This window comes from Anas platyrhynchos, chromosome 11, assembly GCF_047663525.1.
Source record: "Anas platyrhynchos isolate ZD024472 breed Pekin duck chromosome 11, IASCAAS_PekinDuck_T2T, whole genome shotgun sequence".
Taxonomy (NCBI): domain Eukaryota; kingdom Metazoa; phylum Chordata; class Aves; order Anseriformes; family Anatidae; genus Anas; species Anas platyrhynchos.
Window position 1 is genome coordinate 15561696 of NC_092597.1, and position 24462 is coordinate 15586157.

The following is a 24462-nucleotide window of genomic DNA, read 5'->3' on the forward strand; positions in this document are numbered from 1 at the left end:
TTTTGCAACTGCTGCTGGTTTTGCTCACTTATTGTCTCAGAAAGCTGGCAGGTTTTATAAGATCTCAGCTTCCCCTGCCACGAGCATGATTGCACTTTCCTCTGTTTCCGTATTCTTGGTAAGGCAGGCTTACTTTAGAGACTGCATCACTAAGCTCTCCTCTTGGATTATTGTTCAGTAGATCTCCTGGGCAGAGCATGAATTTACAAGGGTGTTAACTTTGTATTGTTGAGATTCAGTGCTGATTCTTTGCACTTTCCTTAACAAGCAGACTCAAACTAAAAACATTGTCAAAGAAAATCATGAGACAACAAAACTGCTCTCTGCATGAGAGTTTTGAGGCTTCAGGGAAAGTAAAATCTAAAGGCAGAGGGGAAGGGAAAAGTTTATTGGGAAACTTAATAAGGTATTTTGGGGTTGCTCAAGGCTCAACTGAGCCAAGCAATTTAATCATTATTTATTTATTTTTAAGTCTGCTATTGCCTTGCTTGTGTTACCAAAGCAAATATCTGGGTCTGTTGTGTTAAATGTGGACAGGTCAAAGCTTTACTGCCAGGAGGATTTTCACACTTCTGATATTTTTTCTAGTCTGCACAACTCCCAACACATTTTTTCATACATGTTCCTGCTGTGCCCATCTGGATGTGGGTGGAGACATTTAAAAACATCTGTATGTCAGACACATGTGTGGGCAACGTTTACCCAGTTGCTCCATCTGCCTTGGGGCCTTGCCTCTCCTTGTGTTTTTTTTTTGTTTTGTTTTGTTTTGTTTTGTTTTGTTTTAATTCTCTCTCTTTTTTTTTTTTTTTTTTTTTTTTTTTCTACCAAAATGCAAAATGGGGTCTTACTTGTTTCAGTACCTAAAATGGTTACACTGATAATTTTCATAATCTGGTGTCATGTGTTTGGACAATAAATTCATGCATCACCCAAGAACTCTGGAGTCCTGAGGAGCAGCCTGATTACTTTTGTACTAGGCTGTCACAATTAGGTCAAAGATGATGTAAATCCTGTGGTGAACTTTCCATTTAGTGTCAGCAAGTTGTTTGTGTTCCAAAAAAGGCAGACTCTACACTATGCTTTGTAGCATATGGCATAAATTTAGCTGACATCAGAACACATCCCATATGTCAAGTGGAGTGCCATTGACTTCTGCCATGTTGGTTATTTTCGGTCACATGTCACGATATGCCAAGTAGGTATCTCGCACACTTGCCACCAAAGCACTCTTACTCTTGATATAAATATCTGTCAGTTTTCATTGAAAACACTTGCTGTAAGCCTTTAGAAGTCTGCACATTTTTTCATGATTTTTCATGAGCTCTGCTCATGCTTAAAACATAAAATCATAGCAGATTAGTTATTTCTTCTGATTCTGACTCCCTGTGTTCTAAGAGTTGTTTTCACAACTTAAGCTTAAGGTGTTTCACAACTACTTAAGGTGTTCTGTGTCCTTTTCCTGTGAGTTCCTGTGGATACTTTTTTGCTTGTGTGATAAAGGACTTCCCAAAAGGCACAGGAGGTTTGGTGTTCAGATACTTAGGAAGGATGCTTCTATCCAGAATTACCACAGACTTCCCAGTAAAAACCACAGGAAATGGTAAAGATTTTCATCTCATTTATAAATATATGTAGGAAATGAATCTACAAACATAGTTGTCTATAGCTAGTTTCTAATTTTTTATTATTGTAATGAATAATGAGGTATCGAAGAATATCTTATGCTTTAAAGAGGGATTTGATTCCTTAAAAATACAGAAATTTCTTCTATGTTCCTTCCTGAATTTACTCTAATTTGAATGTTAGGAGTTAAATGGCTATCTAGATATAAATCTTCTAATTTTTACTCTTTAGAGTAATCATGCTGAAGGTGATGTGTTAATTAATATAACCTTACTCTAAGATGTTGGAATAGCTAATCATTGAATAAGAGTTTACAAAGTACATTATGGGAAAAAAAAAATCACCACATCACATTTTTTGCCATTCATCTTTTTAGCCTTCAAACCTCAACTCATGGGAAGAATTGATTTTGAAGTAGCTTTTTGTTAAGTCTTTTTTTTTATACTTATACCCTTTCCTGGGTACTGTTAAGTAGCCAACAGACAGTGTAATTATGTACAAAAGTAAGTAGGAGCATGGAGAGATCCCAGTTCAGAGACCCATACCCTGGCTACATATTTCTGCAGGCACTAGAGCTGGAATTTATCCAGAGTGACTATGAGAGTTACTCCTGGAGTTCCAATAAATCTTTCTGTCCTGAAGATCTATGTACCAAAATCTCCATATAGCTACACACGTGTGACATCTCATAAACCTGTCCTGTGTGACTTGCCAGTGCCACCCTCTGTCACAGAAGTTGGCATTTCCTCTCCCACGGAGGCTCTCAGCACTGCCCAAGCCAGCAGACTGCACAGCCACGTTATAAGGGCTCATTCAAACCCCTCTGATGTGACAGCCAACCTCAGTGTAGTGGTTCACATGAGATGACATTTTTGGCGGCTCAAAGGAGAGCTTTTGTGGCACATAATGGTAAGATGCACTGAAAACGTCATTTGGAATCCCTTGCTTTTAGTTTACAGCTGTTTGCTGCTACTAGGAACTGTCATCTCTTTTTAGACCCTTCATTTTTCTCCACACCACTGTTTCTTGTGGAGAAATATAGCTGATGTGGATTTCTTACTGTCTGTGTTTATCCTTCCTTGTCAGATAAGTGGTGGGTTCCTTCTGATCTCCAGTTTCTTATCTATGTGTCTTTTTCTTTTTTTTTTTTTTTTTTTTTTTTTTTTTTTTTAAGTGAAGCTCTTTGCCAGGTTTTGTTTTGTTTTAGTGAGCTTTGTGCAAATATGATTTTATTTCCCAGCCTAGCAAGGTCCTACAGCATGTGAACAATGATAAAGTCGGTAAGATAATTTAGGATTTGGTTATCTTACTGAACTAGATAATTTGCCTTAGAACTAGAGCTTGCCCTGAACTTGTTGAACTAGAACTTGCCTTAGTAACCTTCAAATTCCCTGGAGCTAGCTTCACCTTCCTATAGCAAGGGAGACTTGGCTGGGCTCAACCAGAAAGAAAAAGTAATCTGATTCCATATATTGATTCCTTTCAAAAGCATTCTCACAAGCAAGAAGCCTAATGGGAATTTGTGTCCTACCCTCTGTGTGTATGTGTATTTTCTAAAATGGAAACAGTGTGGGAAAGGGTACTTACTCTCCTGCTGGGTGGTCCTATGATCTCTCAGCTGCTCTAGCATGTGACAGATCCTGTAGTAAGAGTTAAATGTTTTGGGAACACTTTGTTTTATTTGATGGAAGTGGATTTGCAGAATTGTGGAACACTCCTTAGCCTCTTGCCTTCAGATATAAAAATGTTTGCAGAAATATGTGGAAAGTCTTTTTTAGGAGCCCTGTAGTATGCAATGAATTTTATGCACTGTATTTTTCATTTTTTATTGTTTTACATTCTTTTTCTCTGTATTGAGGGCTGGGGAATTTAAACATCATGGTGTGTCTTCTCATGCCCATCATTCTGACTTATTTTATGCTTCTGTTCTGAACTTTGGATTTTGACATGCTTTTCTTTACTCCCTGCTTTCTTATCCACAAACAACTGAAAACACACAATCATTTTTCTTGCTCCCAAGAAAATGAAGTAATGGGCTGGGACATACACTGTCAGAGTACATGCTCAAAGTCCCTGAAGGGGCTGTAATCTGTTTCTTAAAATATGCTGACACACAGGTCAGATTGCCTGGGCTGCTACTGACCTGCACTAGCTTGCTGGCAGAGATGCAAGACCCTGTGCTACAATCAAACCTTCGTTAGGTTGAGCATAGACGTAAATGAAGAGTTATGAGACAGGACAGTGGGAGAACAAATCAGACCAATTAAATTCAGGGAGGACCAATTAAATATTCAGGGACGATAAAGCAGAATTCTACCTCAAGTAGAAGGTATTCTACCTTAAAAAAAAAAAAAAAAAAAAAAAAAAAAGATACTTTCTGAATTAGAGGGGATATCCTGGTATCTAGCCCTCCATTATTCAGAATCACTTGTAGATGATGATCATGGGAAAGAGTGGGAGTTACTACTTTATATTCTCTCCATGGACATATTTTATCTGCATAGAAATAAACTACAAGCTGAAGTTATCGCAAAGCAAAGGATGTGAGCATAGACTGCAAAGTAAATGAATAGATGGGCTTTGAATGATAGCCTCTGGATTTTACAGCGGGGCAAAGATGCATGGAAAATACTGACTAAGGCAGAGCAGGATTTTCCCATGATGAATTTTATACTTATGTTTTTATTACCATAAATTCCCATAGCCATATTTAAAGTTATTTGTTGTGTAGATGCAGACATTCCTAACATCTGCCTGTACTGTGATTCTGTGGCAAGACAAGTAGGGCAGGAGAAAATGCAACAAATAGCTGACACTGATGCAACAAGATCTGTGTAGTGTGATAGCAGATGTGCCTGTACAGTTAAATGCAGCTTTAATTTTTCAATTTGGAAATTTTTGGTTCATCTCTTTGTAGAAATAGAAATCTTTTTTCTCTGACCAAGACCTTGAGGATTTTAATTTTCCCTCTTGGGAGTGCTTCTAATAAACTGCTATTGCAGATTTATTTTAGTGAGCATGTAAGGATTTCTCACTATTTTCTTTTTTCTTTTACTAGCAAAAGTTGAAATAAAACATATGTCTTTCCTTAGTCAAGTCACAAGACTTGGAGAACATAATTTTTCCCAGAAATAGTTCTGAGGGTATCTTGTATTTTGTGCAATGCTGATAACCTTTAAAACTATGTAGATATTTTTGCTCCATTTCAATCTATATTCCAATCTCTTTTAAGGATGAAATAAATAATTTGGTTATGACAGTCCAACTACTACTGGTTCTGGTGGTAGGGCAGCCCCATCACTTCATTGGATCTGTTTGGTGTAATAGCCTACTTTTATTCAATGTTTTTCACACCTTGACAAATTTCACAGGCAATGAAAACCAATTGCACCTGGTTCACATAGTCTTTACACCCTTCAGCAGATCAGTGGCAGTGGTCCAAACAATACAGGATTCACTTACTGAGAATGACTAGCAACAGATCTGTTACAGGAATATTGCAAAACTTAAACTACTGGGCAACATGTACCAGGATAATGACAGACTGGTCAGGCCTTTAGGGAAAGGATCCCCCTGTAGAATAACTATCACTTTCCTGTTAAGAAATATAATTATCTCCATTTATGTATTCTGTAGTACAGCTCCTTGCGCAGCAGAAATGTACTTCTTTCTTAAATTAAGAATAATGGGCACTTCTGCTGGGTTTTCTGCTTTGGCTGAATTTGACTAAATGTCAGCTGAACATTTGTGTTACTATCCCATTTGCAATCTATTTCATGAGTACACACAGATGTGTGTCTTTTGAAATAGCCAAGCCAATGAAAGTAAGAAAATGCAAATGTATTGAGTAGACTTCATCTGGATTTCTCTAACCATTCTGTGGTTTACAAAGCAACTCTAGAAGGATGCTAATTATGTCATTGTGAGATGTTGTTGAATTGGTTTTCTATTTTTATTTTATTAAAATTAATCACGTTAATAAAAAGCATCACTCCCTGACACAGGGCTTGCCAGTCCCTTGGGCAAACATGGAACATTAAAAAATGTAATGAACTTACATTGTCATTTTGATGGAATCACTGATAAATGAGGCTATAAATCAAAAAATACTGTTAGAATCAGCTGAGGACAATAAAGTAGTATTTAGCACATACTTGTTTTCAGTGTGGATATTTGCTGAATATTTAAATTGTCTGTCGGCTAAGAGCTTAGTCTAAGACACAGTAGAGAGAAAAAAATGACACAAGTGCAACTTCAGCATTCAACAATCTTAACATTTCACAGAATTTATATATCTACCTATACTATATCTTCATATATCTACCATAAATAAAATCAGCAGTGATTTATTCTTTTGTGGCCACTTCCATTAGGACAACTCAGTATGTTTTTTCTGGCTGCACCTGGATCTCTGGCTCCAGAGAAGCAGGGAGCCCTTTTCTAAAGAGAAATATTGTATATTATTTTATATATTGCTACATACAAAAGTGTTACTTTCGATAGTAAGTGGTACTTAATGCTCAGTGCTTGTTATGCACAGAACCTGGTGTTTTTACTCATGTTTAATTTCAGTATTCATGTTTTGTGAAGTGTGGCTATACCTTCAGGCTTCTTATTCAAAGCATAGGATCTTGAATCTTTAGCATTCCAGCAATATTTTTATGATTGACACACTCATTATTTTTATAATTGACAACTCACCTCCCTGAACTGTATTCTACAAAAGATGGTGTCATACCTGTTTTGAAGGAGAGGTCCTGAAGATGGAGGTGAGCAGTCAATTAAGGGAATAACCAAGTTAAGGATGCCTAAAGCAATGGTCTAATAAGCAAAAACTCAAATTTCAAAATCTGATCCTGTAATGAGCCCTGCATGGGCAGTTCTGCATGGTCATTAAGGTAAGACTGAAGGGGGCTTAGGGTTTGCCAGGTTTTCCATACAATGCTTTTTTGCTATGTGGGAAACAGTCACAAATCTGTCCCTCTGTAGTCCTATTTTAATGATGGTTTACTATAAACAGCTTCTTAAGAAAGGAAGATCCTTTAGTTTAGTAGATTATATTTTGACTCTAAATCAGAATTACGATGCAATATTCATTTCTTCATTTAAGTCTAACACCTTGACTGAAACCCTACTAAGTGCATAAGAGTTAAAGAAACAGCTGTGGGAGCATCTGAGTGATTTTTGGATTCGTATCTGCAAAGATATTTGTAATGTTCCATAGTCACCTCTAACACAGAAGTAGCAATTTCATTTTTCTTTCATCTGTATTACTATGTTTTATGCCATGACCTTTTGCTCTTCCTTTGCCTTTCTGAACTTACACGAGCTATTCTAAGCATGCTACAAAACATTTAACACCCCTCAGTACTGTGTTTCACAATAGCATTGGCACACTAGCGTTTAGTTTAGAAGTTCATTGAAGCTCGTGAGTCCTTCTGTTCACTGCTTATTTAATTGCTTTCTATCCTACCTGCTTGTGACAAAACAGTATTATTTGTTTGCATGTGTCTATTTTTCCTTTTAAAAAAGACAGCTAAACAACATGCTCAGGTTCTGTTCTAAAACAGTCATGGTTCATACCCGCTTTGAAAACAATTTCACCCTGTCCAAATTCATAGATATCTGATCATGGCCAATTTATTAAATGCACAAAGTACTCATTTATCAAAGCCTTTTTTGTATTAAATTTCCACGCATTTTTCATTTTGTTAAACATTGGTCCATATTTCCCCAGCTGTTTATTTGTATGGGGAACACACTTGCAACTGAGTCCTTACGATACATGTACCATTCTTTTGACCTATTTGTCAGGCCTTTGTATGTGTTTCTGGATTATTTTTTTTTTAACTTGACAGGGTCCTAATCTTTCCATTACATGGTTTGAATTGTCACTTGTTTCATTTATGCAGTCTATGTTAAAATCACCTAATATAATTATTTTTGACTATGCCCTAAAAGCCTGCAGATGTTTTCCCAATCTACCTACAATATTTATAGCTGATCCCTTTGCTCTGTAAACAGCTAACGATGTGGGGTAAATTAATCCTAACAAACACCTTATTTGTGAAAATCATCAGACCCCTTTGGCTTGCTGAGATGTGTAAGATGGGGAAGGTTGTTGCCATGTATCATTTACTAGACCTTGTTACAGCTCTGCATGTAAATATACATGTACTCTTTTCAAAATGTTCCCTCAAATACCATTTTATTTTTCTAGTAAAGTTGTTAGCTAAATATTAATACTTATAATGATTGGTGTCAAAATACCATATGCTAAACTATCTGGAATTCTGTGCACATTTCAGGCCTAAACTGTGATCCTAAATTGAGTTATTTTCTAAATTGCATCCTGGGATATCACTGCATACTCATGACAGTTGATATAAATAATCTCAGAAGGAAGTCCATGGAGGGTGCATGGATCTAGTTGAACCTTTGCTGGCAAGAAAGCTGTAAAGCTTTTCCTCTAAGTCCCTTGCATGAGCAGCTAGTGTTCCCGCTTTATTTCTAGGGTATTTATCAAAAAATAAGCAATAACACTATTGAAACTGTCCTCTAAAGAATGCTGCTGTGCTGATTATCTTTTTTCTTCTTTCCACATTGGACACAACAGCGCCTTATGTTTGCACAGTTGTATTATTTTGTTATATGTGATGAAAGTTTGTTTTCATAGCAACTGTGTGCAATAGCTCAGTTATACTGTGTGTTTATTATTATCATGTTGGGCTTTAATGGCCTGGTCTTCTAAGTCCTTTGCTTGCTCAACACCCTTCTCTCACCAAAGGATTGCTTGATCTGTAGCCTACAAATATACAACAGCTTAAACTAATAAAAATAGCAATTTCTCACATAGAGTATCATAATATGCAGCTGAATTTTTCCTTTGAGAATTAACCGATGAGTGAATAAGCATATTCTTAATATTTAGGAAATGAGATTACAGTATAAAATGGAAATGTGTTTGTGAGATCTGCAGAAAGATTACCCTTGTGGTAGCTGTAACAATTTACCTCCATGTGCTAGTATTATCTTCCTGTGAATAAGAGCAGGAGAAGCAGTGGGGAGCAGTAAATATTCTAAAATTCCACCCAAGAGTAATACAGGCCATCTCAGCTACTGGTTTGGTCCCCATCATAGCACCACCTGAATGTTTCAGGATCTTCAGGACATTTATTCTCGCAGCATTGCTGTGGGGTGCAGAATTGCAGTTACACCCCTTTCATAGATGGGGATCAAAAAGCACAGTGAAGTTTGCTAAGGGAAAAAAAAGTCTGTTGTGGAGTAGTGAATTGAAAGAGTTGTCAAGCCTAAGGCCACTTAGGCTTAATTCAGCATCAAGCACTGAGTTATTATATCCCTTGAAACTGTATTTGTGTTCTGATCCATGTAGTGGCCCAGTCTGCTTCTGGTTCTGAAATTGTCATTTTCATTCATTTCTCAATGCTAATTGGTGATAAAATGGGGAGATAAACTTGTTCAGCCATTTGTTTGCAATTTTCTTGTTGTTATTTTCTTGGCATCTGTGATGAACCCAAAACTAAAATGGAAAAAAAAATTCTTCAAGTGAAAACATTTTAACCTCTAATTCAATCCTAAATTATAGTACTGGAATTGTGTACGAGTTCCTGAATTGCTTCTGTGTTGTAAATAAGCGATTGTTCTGAGATGGTCTGATTTACCACAGGAGTAGGTTAATCTGCTGCCTCTTACAACTAAGCTTTTATTATCACTTAAGACATCATTACAATTAAATCATTAAGTTAAGCTGCTTCTTTAGCAATGTTACAGAATCTTATTTGTGTTCACCACTACATCGTTTCTGAGTATGTGATGGCCAGCCCAAACCATCAAGTGGCATTTTATGTGGGCCTTTGCACAGAAGTAAGTTCAGGAGATCAGTTTGGGGATAATGTTCTTATGTTCTCTCATAACCTGTGAGCCCATCGGCAGGTCAGTCTTTACAAGTGGTTGTTTTACAGGCATTAATGAAGAGTCTAATGATATTAGCAGCATTCCTTCTTTATGTCCTCTAGGTTACTGTTGTTTTTGACATTACCTAATTCCAGCAGAACATCTTGCATGTGCCTACCAAACATCAGTATTTTTTAACTCTCCATAGGGGGGTCAGCATCAAGTATATAATTTCTTTGGGCTTCAAAAGGAAAGGTGGGAACAGGATTTTTGATGTAATCTATTCTCTAGTGCATAAGCTGTTCTCTACTGTGTGAACTTGCTTCCCTATGACCTGTTGTGAAGTGGTTAAAAACAGGTAAAAATTACAGAGGTGCCATTCAGTGCAGCAAGTCTCTCAGCTGAAGTACAACAGCTAATGCAGTTAATTTTCCTCCATAATGCCTTCATCTCAAGGGAGTTCGGGATGTGGGGAACTGGGAACGTAAAGAGAACAGGAGTGGGAGAAGGAGCTGCTTTGCTGACTTTTCTATAGACAAATGAAACTTAGAGGTTACATTTCTCCCTGTTTGGCACTGGGCGTGCAGCGTGTGTGTTAACTCAGGGACTGGAAGACCCAGCCCTGCTTGTTACGTGTGGACTCGATCCCCACCTCTCCAAGGGGATCGTGTGTCAGTTTTGGCATAGCACAGATGCAGTGGATCTTGGCAGCTAAAACTGCCCCTTCCAAGCATTTTTATATAGGAAGAGAAGTGTACTGGCCAATTTCAAAATTCTAGCACTGCTTTTAACTGTGAGTTTCCATAGTGCTTTCTATCCATTTGTCAGTTCTGAGTTTGTTTAAATATATATATATATATATTTAATTTCCGTAACAAATTAGCTTGCTTCTCAGGGAAGTGTGGATATGAGGCATATAGGCTGAGCTGAATAAACTTGAAGCTGCAGATTAGTTTTCTTAACACATTGCTCAGCATTTGGTCCTCTCTGCAAGTTTCTTCTACAAAATGTTGAAGGGTAAGATAGGTGAGACCAAATCTTTATTCCCCTTTCAGCAGAAAATTCTAGTTAATGTTTATTCCTCTTCTTTGCCTTCCCTTTCTCACTCCCATGTTTCTTGTAGGGTGACTGATATGAAGAAAAGGGAAAACCAGCAAAAATGTTTTCTTAATAGTTTGGATCTTTTTCAGTTGATCGTTTTTCAAAAACTTCACTTACAGATTTTTTGCCAGTGATTAAATCTGGGTGTTTTTACAACAACCATTGCAAAGTTTTATAGATTCGGTCTCATATTCAAAAAACAAAACAACCTGAATCATGTAGGTTTTGATATGCATGCCAAATAGGTTATCTATACTGATGTCAATTAAATTCTGAATGGCCAAGCCACTAGATTATAACCACTGCTCACAGCTGCTTGTCTGTGGAACTGAAGGCTCTGTCCTTTAAATATTTAACTTGGATTATTTCCTTGCATTAATCCTTTCTCAGACGTAATTAAACAGGTGATGAAAAACAAATTGCAAATATAGTTGTCCCTCATGTTGGAAAGAAGAATGCTCGATGGCCTACATTCACATAAGTAGTGGGAAACTGATTCATGTATTGCCTATGCTTGTATAGTGTGATGTATCAGTTGCTGTGGCTCATCATTAAAATTGTGGAAATGACAGTGTGCTTTTAAAATATATGGCAAGATATGCTTTGAATAAATGAGGCCAGCTCATAAAATCAAAAGGATAACATAATAAATAAAATTCCAGAAACCTGAGCATGTCTACTACAGCTTTGCCCTCCTTCTGACTGTGGTGTTGATGTTGGCAGGCAGTAGGCTGTGATCGACAACTTGGGAGCAATGCCAAGGAAGACAACTGTGGAATCTGTGCAGGAGATGGTTCGACATGCAGGCTTGTGAGGGGACAAGCTAAGGCACATGTCTCACCAGAAAAAAGTAGGTTGCAAATTGATCCTGTGATGATTTATCCTTGACTATGTTTTCTGCTTGTATATTAACACACATATTGCAGAGTATGACCTTTTCACTATATACTTGTTTTCAGTTTTCCAAAGCTACTTACCCTGAAGTCTGCGCTAGATTATTCAATTGAAATTCCATGAGGGATACCACACATAAGGGTATAGCTAGGAAAGAATTTGAGATATGCATTTTTTTGTAGAGCAACTTAATTCGTTCTATCAGGAATAACCATCAAGATACACATCTTATTTTAGAGGGTGTCCTCATGTTGCAATCTGTGTGATGCTGCAGCAATGTTTTTAAATCATGGAAACATCTTATAGATGGTTTTATGGAAATTGTGGCGTGTGATTGAAAGTGCCTGGTTTTCAACTTAACTTTTTTTTTTTAAGTGCCTATAGACAGTTGAACTTCAGAAGCAAGTTAACTAATTCTATGGTACAAAAGGCACAAAGTGGAAGGGAGTAACACTTCTCATTTTTGTGTGTTTGACTCAAATTCTGGCATTCCTTCTCAAAATAATTGGCATCTTACTGTGAGTAACTTTGCAGGTCTTAGCAGTATTGAGAATACAAGAGAGGGATATCAGAACTGAACCTTGTACACCTTGTATAAGGTGTACACAGAGGTTTGCCTCTGCTTTTTGTTTTCTTTGAAGCTGCAATTTCTCCAGTTGAACAGGTTCTTCTAGCAGATGAGATGAGAATAGGCACAAACCTATGGTTTTGTATGCTCTCCACCCTCATAGATGATGCTCTGTGTAATCTCATGTGTCCAGTGTATTTATCAAGTGGGGGTAGAAGTTGCCTCATCTATTTTTATTTATTTATTTATTTATGGACACACAATGTGCATAAGTATTTGTCACATGGAGATGGAGCCTCTGGGGTCTGCTACCTTCCTGCACAGCCACAGATGCTAGGGTGATGATCACATGCTATTAAAGTCAATATGCAAAGTTCAAATGAAAGCAGGTATTCTTTAAATGGAAGAAGCACCTGTCTCAGACAGCTGCAGATACTTTAGTACTGTTACAGTTCAGCCTGCTAAGATTTCAGTAATGCCCTGACTTTGAAAAAGCTGTTGTATATTAAATGATGTTTAATTCTTATTGCAGTAAGTATATTTCTGTGATATTTTTATGACACTGTTTGCAGTATGCTTCAATGTGAATATAATTTGAAAAGCAATGTATGGTATCTTAATGCATGTTACTGTACAGTGTGATTATTTGTATTGCATAAGTTCTGTGATACAATACATAAGGTAATCTAAACTAAATAATGAATATTTTTGTGGCAACCTCTTTTAAAGTCACGGAATTTTTCACAAGTCAAAAAGAACCTTTTTTTTTTTTTTGTGTTCTGGATGGGGTATCAATGTCAGCATTTCCTTGTCTTTACTTGAGGCCTTTTTCATAGATGAGAGAATGTAGTTCAGTAATTTATAAAGTTGCTCATCCTGAAACACTGAGCAAAAGTCTTGAACATTTGTACCGAGCTGAAAGAGCTTACATGGAGGGTTGCTCTTTCTTCACTTTGTCATATCAAATACTACACTTACTACTACTTAGTAAACAAAGCAAAGATGAGGTGGTAAAATGGATCTGGTTTTGAAACTGTAATTTTGAGACAGAAAATATTAATTTTTGTGATGTTCTGACACAGGTTAAGAGCTGACTACAGATGACCTCACCTGGTGGAAGGTCTCTTATTGCTTTGAATAGGTTCTGAAGAATACCCATGGTTCATTTTTATTTATTTTTCCCGTCAGATTTCACTGGCTCTTGAAGAGTTCTTTAAAATGAGATGAAGAAAGACTGTTCTAGGGAAAGATGTTAGTTACATCAAGTTTTGCTTTTGTCTTCCATTGCAGCAGGTTAGATTGTATGACTGAATAACCATTCACATAAGGAAAACAGTACACATGCTACTAAACTCAGAACTTTTGATGATTTTCTCGGTATTGTGATAGTGGCAAAATCTTTTTTGGGTCAAGTTGTTCAACACTGTATGGAAAAACTTCCATATAATCATCTTGTGTGTGAATGCAATGTGGAAATAATGCCATACTTTCTTTGTGCTAACGGTAAAGGGAGGTAGACTGTCTTCCAAAGCTTAATTTGGAAGCTTTCAGAGGTATTGGTGAGAAGTAAAATTATCAGCATATGACAGACATATTTAAAAGGGAGCTTATAAGGTTGTGAGCAGGATGTAAATTTTACTGTGCAATGAGGCAAATTAAAGGTTTGGAAGGAAAAAAAGAACCAAAGATTTTATTATGAAGAAAAAAAAAAAAAAGAGAGAGACATTAGGGAAAATAAAAGTGCCTAGATATCTCAGTCCTAATTTAAAAAAAAAAACGTAGGCATTGATAAATAATTTCTCATACATGACTTACCTTGTTTTATGGTCTTTTTTAGTATGTTTTTATAAAAAAAAAAAAAAGGATGCTTTGATCAGAAAGCTAAAAAGCACTGAAAGAAAGGTGCCTGATTTGCAAATATGAAATGAACTGTCATTTCAAAAGTTCTTTATTTTTTTCCACTAACACTTAATTGCCTTTGAAAGACAAAGTAAGTTAGACTTCTGCCAACAAGCCAGATTCTAACATTCTGTTAAAATGATTAAAGGTTTGACTAATGATATTCAAACAGAAAGTGTAATAGGTTGTAAAATGTACCGTCCCATTGGGAAATGAGATATCATGGGCCTGATGTTTCTAGTACTATATGCATGGAACTCCCATTAACTCCACTGCACTTTGTGCACATGGAAAAATTGTAGGATTGGGCCCTGATGTCTGCTTTCTGCACCATTATTGGCAAGAAATGGTAGGAAAGTGTTCTGGTTCTGATACCAAAGAAGAAGAAAGATGCTGGTTCTGAAATTAACAGGGAATTAAGTTGAAGACACAGACTTGTCCTAATCTAATTTCATTTCATTCTCAAAAATCATTAGATGCTTTCAAGCTTTCCTAAGTTTTTGCTAACAGCTTAGTGCAAAAGAATTCAGTATAGATTTGTACCATTTTTTTCCTTCTTGCTATGCATTCTATTTCCTGTGGTACCACGTAATCTACCAATGGTCAATTACTGTCACATGTTTGTTGAGTGCCATCAGCTGGCTCAGTTATCTGACAACCTGCTACCTTATATCTTTCTTCCTTCTTTGAAATTAATATATATGGAGCTAGTAACACTCATTGTCGAGGTTGACTGATACTTCACTTTACATGAATGACTTTTTGCCAAAATTCAGCAGTTGGGTCAGAAACTTTGCATGCCAGGTGCTGAGTGTTTTGGAGAAATTTCAGCCAAAATAACTTAACATATTCCAAGGAAAAACATGTTGTTTCCCGTTGTCTAAACATTCTTGAAACCTTTTCTTTAATATGGCTTAAAATCCCTTGTTACACTTGATCACAGATCAGGGATTTGAAATTTGGCAGGCAGTGGTCCTGTGTGCATGGACAAGTCTCTTTTTGCAATATCTGTGCACATCAACACATTTTACTTACAACCTTTCATGAAACAAACAAACAAAAAGCCCTTTTTCTTCAGGCTCTGTAGAGGCTTCTTGGATGTTAACAGCTAACATTCCTGAAAAAGTTTCCTCTTTAAGGAAATTTATTTAATTAATTATTTTAAATTTAATTTATTCTTAGAATTCTTCTTAGAATAAATTAACATATTGCAATAAATTCACATATTGCTCTTCCAGAACTAAGGTTTTAAAAAGTGCCCTTGTGCTTCCTTTTGCTTTCTTCTTTGCTACAGTGTGGGATGTGTACCATGGGATGAACTATCAGTGATGCTTCCTGTCTCACATTCAAGCATTATGGAAGGCAGTTTGCAGATAGCTTCTGACTCTCCCAAACTTCATACTTCTAATGGAGAATGACAAGATCATATGAGGAAAGGGATAAGACCAGATGAGACTAACTGAACAGAAAAATTCAACTTTATATTCAAAGGGTGAAGGAAAGATAGATAAGAGAATGTGGGAGGAAAATGTGGGACTGGCTGTACAGATACATTGGGTCAAGGAGTAAAAGGAAGAGTGGAAGACTGAGATTAGATAAGGAATCTGGGATGGGAAACAAAGTAAGAAACACTCTGAGAAGAAGGGGAGAAATCAACTGTATGTAAAGCCAGGAGAGGGAATTGGGACTGCTTTGGCAGGAAAACCATGTACGGGGAGGGATAGGATGCCAATATGTTAGTGTTTCAGTTTGAATAAGGAGTATGCTCTTTGAAGCAAATTTCCTGATGGTCCTAATATGTATTGCTCATTGTTTCACATCATGGAGAGTTCTTGGAGGACATTAACTGAATTTTTTGGATGAAGCTAAACTGGAAGATGTGCCTCAGAAAAGCACCTAATGTTCTCCAACAACTAATGAATATGCAGTCTATGGGATCAGACTAGAGTTAGTTCAAAGTAAGGCACCAGAAAACATGCGAATAGTGCAGATGCTGGGTCTTCAGCACAAACTGTTTCAGTCTACAGATTCATTGCTATTAAGTTGTACTGCAAGTAATGCAGGCATAGGTGGACTGGCACTAGGCAGGTGAGTGTCTTTTGCCAAGAAGGTTATTTTTATGGAGGTTTAAAAATAACAATGCCAAGAACAGGGCATAAAAGCATCTGACTGTTCCCTGTTCTTGGCAAGTAAATATAATATGTGCTACTGGTGCCTATGCCATGTGCTGCAGCAGTAGAGTGCTGGTCTGCATAGGTGATGAAAATCTCATGATTCCTATGTTAACACACATAGAAAAGGTCTGCCATGAGATTGTTTCCACTCCTGATAACTGGTGCAGGTAGCTCTGTACTACATGAGGCAATTCCTCTAGTTTTTTATTCTTTTTCTTTTTTTTTTTTTTAAGAACCTAAGAAATAAAATGCTCAAAGTTATATCAAAGGGCACTTTTAAAGTTGCTAAATCATGCACAAGAATTCAAAGAAAGTTAGAAAAAGTGACCTGTGCAGTTATAATTTTCCCCACTATGTGTTAGGATACAAATGTTAATTATACTATTTGCAGGTCCTACCTGGGAAAGCAGAAGCCTGACATCTATTTAGTATCCTTTTAGTTCTGGCTTTGTGTCTTTGTTCAATGTGGCCTCCATGGTTTATTTATGGCACTCCAGTTAATGATGCTCTGAATAACATTTTTAATGAAGAAATTGAGTGTCAGGTTTTAGATGAAGTCGAAGGATGTGCTCTGTAAAATTTGACATGAGCATAGTGCATCGTGATTTGAAATGGAGGGCTTGTGCATTGTAGGAATTCTGGTTCCTGGTGGTTTCATTTGTTTGATTGTTCCCCCCACACCCTAATAAACAACTAACTATGTAACTCTACAGTGTGGAGACTGCACTGCACTTCTGTATTTCTGCGAAGGAAGAATACTGTCACATTTCATCATGGGAATTTAGTTTGGTTGGTTTATCTGGGGCTATTGTAGTAACTGTGAGGCCTCCTTTTTTACTTTTGTGATCTTTTATCTTTTGTGAAGAAATTCCTCCATAAGGACACTGGCTATTTGATTATTTAGTTTGTAGTGCATCCCAGCAAATCCTGAAAATACTGAGATTTGTGTAACGCTGCATTAGAATGATGTTACAAATAGACTTTTTTTTTTTTTTTTTCCCCACTACATATTTTTGGGAGCTTGTAAGAAGGATGTTTCTTCATACTCTCATGCGTACTTGGAGTCTCAGGTGATGGTATCTTGCAGTGTTCCATAGGGTTGGTGATTCCTGTCCTTTCCAAATAAAATTGTTTTCAGAGTCAGAATAACCAATCTGTCTTTTGCTTACTGCTCATCTAAATTTTCTCCAGTGCATGCGCATTTTAAAGAGGTGTCACAAAAAAGTTGTAGTAGAGAATAGATAACTAAAATCTGCCACAGTAGATGGCAGATTAAGGCCACAGTATCCACCTCAGAAGCAGATAGCCGCACGTGAATTACTCAGTGGTGCAAGGAGTGGTGCTCTGAGCTAAGGAGTCAGACTTGAGTCAGAGGACTGAGGGATGGAGGTGGGAGGGCGTGAGACTGGAGAGTGAAGGACTCAAGGACAGAGGGCGTATGCATACAGATTTTGTCATGTGACTCTTAGGGTTAAGTGCATAACTGCTGCTGTTTCCAGTAGCACATACTTATCTAGGTCAGGTGCCTTTTAAAGAGTATGTAATTTATTTTGTAGATTCTTGTCATTAGGCAGGTTAGCACACACCCCAGCACCAGAATCTTCTGAAATGAAACATAACATCAGAGCAGATGAGGGGAGCCGCTGTAATGTCTCCAAACATTTTGAGATTTTCAGTTCCCTTGTGCTGACAGTTGTTTCTGGACTATTGTGTTTTGAGTGCACAGAAGCATTCAATCAGACCTGGAGGACCAGCAGATAAGTGCTGAGCAAATACATGGAAAGAAACAGTTTTTATAGGCCTGAAATAAATCCTCTGCCCTGCAGTAAGAGGAGAGAAGGAAAAATCCCAACTGGCCCATATGAGAAAGAGTAAATGGGTCCACCATGGCCCACATGGAAAAATAAATAAAACCTGCTGAATTGGATTGTGCTCAGGAATGTGGCTCCTTTATTTTGATCCTGGGGATTAGCTCCCAGTCTTACCATAGCAGGGAGTCTGATCTTGCTCTCATTGAAATCCAAAATCTAAATCCACATTAACACCATAGAAACAGGATCAAACCTTGCCATCTAAAGTAAAAGCAATCCAGGAGCTTAATGAGCCAAGTGTTGTGTGTAGTGTGTGCACAAGTATTTGCTGAGAGTCCCAGGTTAAGAACGGAGTGCCCATGTCAACCAGGAGCCAAAGATGCCTCAGAGTCCCTCCAAAACCCGTACAGCTGAAGTGGTGCTAGAAGAGAGGGACAACATCTCACTCATCTGTTTCTTAGTTGTTAAGGAGAACTTTTTGACTCTAAAATCAGATTTTATAGTCCAACGTTTCTGCGTGTTTCAGATGATTTGGAACTTTTTTTTTCTTTTTTTCTTTCTTTTTTTTTTTTTTTTTTCAGTTTAAACAAGGTCAATAATTAACATTTGAAGATATGTAAGAAAAAAAGAAAGAGAATTGGAAATCCTAAGTACGGATTTCAGTGTAGCAGTTTCCCCGTTATGTCTTCATAAGAGCACAGTGCTTTTAACATTATGGATCCTACTGATTGCACAGCCTAAGAACCATTGTGTAAATAGGCTTACAGTGCCTTGTGTCCCTTTAAGGATATGAATGGCATGGTTACAGATGAAAAACAGAGACCTTTGGAATATATGGTTTTGGAGAAAGAGCTGAGTAGTCATAACTACCACTTGGTAGGAAGTTAAAGCTGTCTTTCAGGAGAAACTGAATGAGTCCCTTAGGTCAACGAAGTCCCATTGTCTTCAAATTCCTTGTCTTCATTCAGAATTTCAAAAAATCTTTTTTTTTTTTTTCCTTTTTTTTTTTCATCCCTGTAATTTACTTCATCTCAGGATAAGGCTGTCCCAGGCTGTACCTATCTCAGTAAGATACAAGCATCTCATACTGTCAGACTTCTTGACAGTACTGTGGGGCTGCAGAGGTCAAACACTGTTGTGGTGGTGAACTTAGTCATCTCTTCTAATGCAAATAAAATACTTTCTGGTAATATTGTTTCTGCTGCAGAAAAACACCAAATTTAGCACCCCCATGAGACTTTTGGACCATATCAGAGAGTGCTTTGGTGAGGGTGGAATGTCTGTAGTACTGTTAAAGGAATGCGAAGCATCCTGAAAAGGGATCAACAAGGCCTGCCGTGGTGAGCAGAGCTTGCTGTAAGGAGGTGGAGGAAACACAGCAGAATGACCCTGGTTGTTCTCAAGAGGAGCAGTCCTACACATCTCTGCACATCTGCAAATCTGGGCCTCGTCCATTAAGTGCGGAGTGCCCTTGGTTCCACTTCAAAACAGCAGTTGCATGTATTCAGAACTGGTCACGATCAGACTCTTATTTGAAGCTTTGTGCTGTAACTGCTGGTTGGTTGTCAAGACGGGATACAATCCCTGACCAAGTAGGGACAGATGGGCCCCTCAAACCTGCTTTCTCTCAAATGCTGTAGAGCACATATGAATTCAGTAGTTATTTCCTTGCTTTAAAGATATACACATCCACTACCTTCTGGCTATCTTTAGCAATTCGCCTGATGAAAAACCAAGATGCAAGAAGATATTAAGTGGTTCAGTAGTTAATGTTTTTTCCAGGGCTCCTTAAATGTATTATTGTTCTTACTGTAGTATTTTGCACTCTGGTGGAATACCCAAGTATGAAATTAATAAAGATCATATTTTATTACATCCAAAATAAATTGTTATATTTAAATGACCTTCCTAGAAATTGGTGATATAAAAATTGTAACATAAGAAGGTGTTTATTTCAGAAAAAATAATTGCAGTATTTGCTTGAAATATCCTGAACATTTGGCAGAATTTCATACTTATGCTAAGGAGATGTAAACCAGAAGCTGATAATTTAGCATCTACTATAAAAGGGTCTGGTTTAAAGTGGAAAGAAACATTCTTCAACTCTTTTTTAGTTCAAACTAAACTCAAATATTCTTCCTCTAAATATTGTATGAGTAATTCTGGAGCAATGCATCACTGACCTTCAGCTAAAATTACTTTTTGAATTTGCCAGAATTAGCTCCCGGTACCCCAGCCTCCTGTTGTATGTTAATGCCATCACTGAACAACCCTCTGCGGGGTGTGCCTGCAAAAGGTCCATGTTTGCAGGTTCTACCTCAAAGTGGTACTGTAGCTTGGCCATGATGGAAATGGAAGAAAACATGTTGGTTCTTCTCCCCTTCTTTTGTGGATATCCTGTTGTGCATTGTGCATACCCTTTTCTGAGGGCACTGGTCTTGTTTGCCTGGAATACTCTAGTCTACTGTTCTGACTGTTAACTCAGCTTGCTTGGGCAAATCATAGATTTCGTAGGTTTGAAATGGAAAGTAATAACTTTCTGCCTTTGTAAAATGTACTGAAGTAAGTGTGTTGTACATTTATATATGAAGAGGCTATTCAGGCAGCTAAGAGCTGTTTTGTATTGACATGTTCTATTCAGGGCTGGTTTGGTTTATAGTTAATTTTAAATTGGGGCTCTTACTGGAAGGAATGATCTTATATGGTAAGTTAGATGTAGACGCTCTGTTATAATATATACATTATAGCTAATATATATTTGCTTTTAACTGGTCTGTAATTGGTTAAGGGTTGGTGTTAAGTAGATGATTTATTTCCTGTAAGTCCTGCCACTTATTAAAATTGTGACCTGCAGCAGGAAATGAGGTGTGGGCAAAATGAGACTGAACAGCTGCAGGTTTTTGTAAGGGGGAAGTACTACTTAGCAGATTCCTTATGTCAATTCGGTGATTAGGAAACAAAACTAAGACAACAGAGTGTAAATATGTTCCTAATACATTACTGACATTTTGGTTGATTTTTGTTAATAGCAAATAATTTTCCAATAGCAAGAAAGATTTACAAGTCCATGTGTAGGTCTAAATAGCTACATAGCATAGCAAACGTACTCAGTATACTGTACTTAATAAAATAACATACGAATATTTTTAATAGAAAAATTGTGAAACCTGTTCAATATTTTCTTAGACACATTTGACAGTTTTCAGTCTAGTTATGTGATGTGCAAATTCCCTTATGTAGGATAACTTCTAAAACAGTTCTTTAATTTTCCTAGGGGAAGAAACCGTGATTGCTGTACCACATGGGAGTCGCAGTGTGAGAATTACACTCAAAGGACCAGCACACCTTGGTATGAGTGAGCTGTTTTATGTATTTATTCATAGGCAGAAGGACCTTGTATGTGAACTTAGCCAAACTTTGAGAATATGGGTAAGATCATAACCTTGATTCCTCTTCCGATCTTCTATGTCTAGCTTTGACATAGTCCTACTGAACACCGAAAGTCTTCTTAGTAAAAAGATATAGTATAAACACTGGTAGTTTTTTAATTCATTTAAAACAGAGTTCTTATACAAGAAATGTAAAATTAGGTACAGCCTTAAAATAAATGCAAACTGTTCCATCACAATTACTTAGAAAGGGTTGTGCGTGGGATTGATTGCACTCATCCCAGCACAAGATTTCTGTTGAAGAGTTTCAGATAGAGACAAGACTTGTAATGGACTGTGGAGTCTAGATCAACTCTTCAAATCCATAAAAGGACCAAACATGATAATTTCCATGTCTTGTGTGAAGGAAGCATTGTGATTTAGTTCCATCTGGATCTTAGCACAGTCCTGTGATTTTGGAACTAGGAGCAATTATGGACATGTGTGAGCTTAATCCTGCAAGCTGTTGGCTATGTTAGCTCTAATTCAGCCAAGCACTTAAGTGCAGGCTTAACACTAGGCATGTAAATCGTCTAATTGAAATCATATCTTTGACCTAAGAGCTAATAAAGACACTTGGTCGATGAGCAGTGTTCAAGTAAAAGTAATCTAAGTAAAATGGAGTAAGCTAAACAAAAGACATGAAATAATCTACACAAGCACTGTTTCCTTGTAATACCTTTGGTCATGATGATCTATGAGAAACAGCTTGCTATTCTGTCAGGTTTCCTATTTTTTTTTATTATTATTTTTTACTGTGAGGCTGATGATAATATCTATGGTAATTTCTTTACCCATCAGCCTGCTCTAGATGTAGACCTAATCATTTCAATGGTAAGTGGGGCTGCCATACCAAGCAGTGAACTAAACCATTCATTTAACATTTTGAACAACTTTTTATTAGTAGAAGTGTAGGGTTTAGTCTGAATCACAGATGTAAAAAGGACTTTTTTTGATATGTGATATGTAAACAGAAGAAAGAAATGCATTTTAATTGAAAATTGCTCTTTCTGTTTGCTTTGAAGAAAATACTGTCATTTTGAAGAAAGAAAATTGAATAAGACTTTCATTTTAGAGCAGCTCTGGAGTCACTCTTAGACACAATACTGATATCAACAATGTGCAAAGCAAAACTTAATCTTAAAATAAACAATATTCGTGCAAAAATGTCGCAAGGAGTGTATGAAGCAGTTGTCTTGATCACTGTGAGTCGAGACTCTTGTTTTGGTCTTTCTTATTAGTTCTGCAGAAGGAAGTTATTGTTTCAACTTCATATGAGGAAAAAGTACTGGATTCAGTGGCTCCTGGGGGATTTCTGGAAAGCTCCAGAGGAATGCAGCAGCAACTCGTTAACTAAGTACAGAGTGCTCCTGGCTTCCTACCCAGGGTGGTTCCATAAAGAAGCTGTGGCTTGGCATTACCTTTGTTAGCTAGTTCTTTAGCTGGAAGAGAATTGTGAAATGTTCCTTTAACCACTTCCCCCAGCACATCTGTTTGCAAATCTGTGAGGATTTAGACGTTTGTTACCTAAAGTATTTAAAATTACAGAGGTCAAAAACAAGAGACAGCAGTGGGGGCTGAAGGTTGGAAATTGCAGTGCTGCCTAGTCAAATCTCAGTAGCCTATGTTCCTGAGGATGTGCTTCAGGCTTATTTGTTTGTCCTCCTTTCTAACTGCACATATGGTTGTGGGTGGTGTTTGTCACTTTCAATATCAAGTGATCTTTGGTCTGCAACTTCATGGACTTAAGTGAGAATATGCTGGTATAAGTACAAGTAAAGGCAGAATTCCAAAAATAATCACTTATAATTGCAGGCTCCATTTGTTAGACATGTTCTATCTGGCTTGTAAGGAGCTGAGTTTACCAAGTGGGTAGAGATTAGTTACTGAAGAATTTTATACTGCCTCCTGTTGCCTGTATATGTTTGCTCTTCAAGTAAAAGCAGCAATAGCAAACTCTCAAAGAGCACTATGGAGTGTCTGGCACTTTTCCCTTTATCCTGTGTTCTTTTGTGCTTCATCCTGGGCTTTATGATCTGCTCTTGTTCCAGGGAAGCACAGCTGTTGGATTAATCAAAAATGGAAATCTGGTTGGAGCTGTAGTGCACAACAGATTTGAAACAAATAAATGCTCTGAACACTGTTTTGCAGTCAGCAGCTTATGTTTTAGAGAGAGTTTTTATTTCTTTGTAGCTAGTATTTTGTTTGTGTTTATGGACAACTTAAGGATGACTTAACATAAGTAACAGTGTCATCAGAGAGCATGGGTGTTACTTTGATGATGCTTTTGCCTTTTTTTTTTTTTTTTTTAACAAATAGGTCTCTCTTACATCTGTCTACTTGGGTTTCATGAATTATTTTGTGGAAAACAACCAAATAATTTGTATAAAACTGGCTATGAATGAAATATTTCACTGTGTTGGTTTCATTTTGGTTTGGACTATATTATGGCTTTTTGTTCGGTTGTTTTAAGAGCATTATAATCAAAAGAAAGACTGAAAGTTCCCTGAAATTAATCTTCCAGCAGAAGAAACAGGAAAAACAGAAGCAAATATTTTTGCAAGTGGCTAATGCTAGATAACTGAGTTCATGAACTTAGGGAGGTTAAATTTCACTAAAAAGAACTGAAACTCTTTTTTGTCAATTTCTTCTTCACTTGCAGTGATTTGCATCATTTGGCAACATTTAGCTATAAATCTATGCACTGCTTTGTTTTCTGACAGTTACTAAGAAGATGACAATGTTGCTTGTATTTTTAAAAGAATTAATTGTTTTATTTTGAGCCACTGTATTGTGCTATGTATGAATAAATTGCACTGATAAGAGAGCTTTTGAGCAGCAACATTACTTGCTCCTCCTTGCACTGGGAGCAGGAGCTGTTTCCCTGGAATTCTTCCATGCATCCCTAGACACAGTGAGAGATCTGCAGTGAGTTCCCCTTGTTGCTTTGCTGTACTCCTGCCTGCCACTAAGAGTGGGAGGCTTTTGCAGTGTGTCTTCTAACTACAGCTGGTAAGAAATTTCCATAGGGGTTTATTTTATTTATTTTT

General features: G+C 37.2%; 1 protein-coding gene across 10 annotated transcripts in view; it reads left to right on the forward strand.

The window, feature by feature from the left end:
- Positions 1–24462, forward strand: part of ADAMTSL3 (ADAMTS like 3) — a 188697-nt gene that overhangs the window by 97744 nt on the left and 66491 nt on the right. For 9 of the 10 annotated variants that reach the window (XR_005268490.2, XM_027466441.3, XM_027466440.3 and 6 more), the window contains exons 7-8: positions 11362–11488; positions 21259–21333. Coding sequence is in view for 9 of the 10 variants with exons in the window: in XM_027466441.3 (XP_027322242.2) it covers positions 11362–11488; positions 21259–21333 (202 nt within the window). In the remaining variant the exon portion in view is untranslated. The remainder of the gene's footprint in view (positions 1–11361; positions 11489–21258; positions 21334–24462) is intronic. The other variant, XM_027466444.3, reaches the window with a different exon arrangement.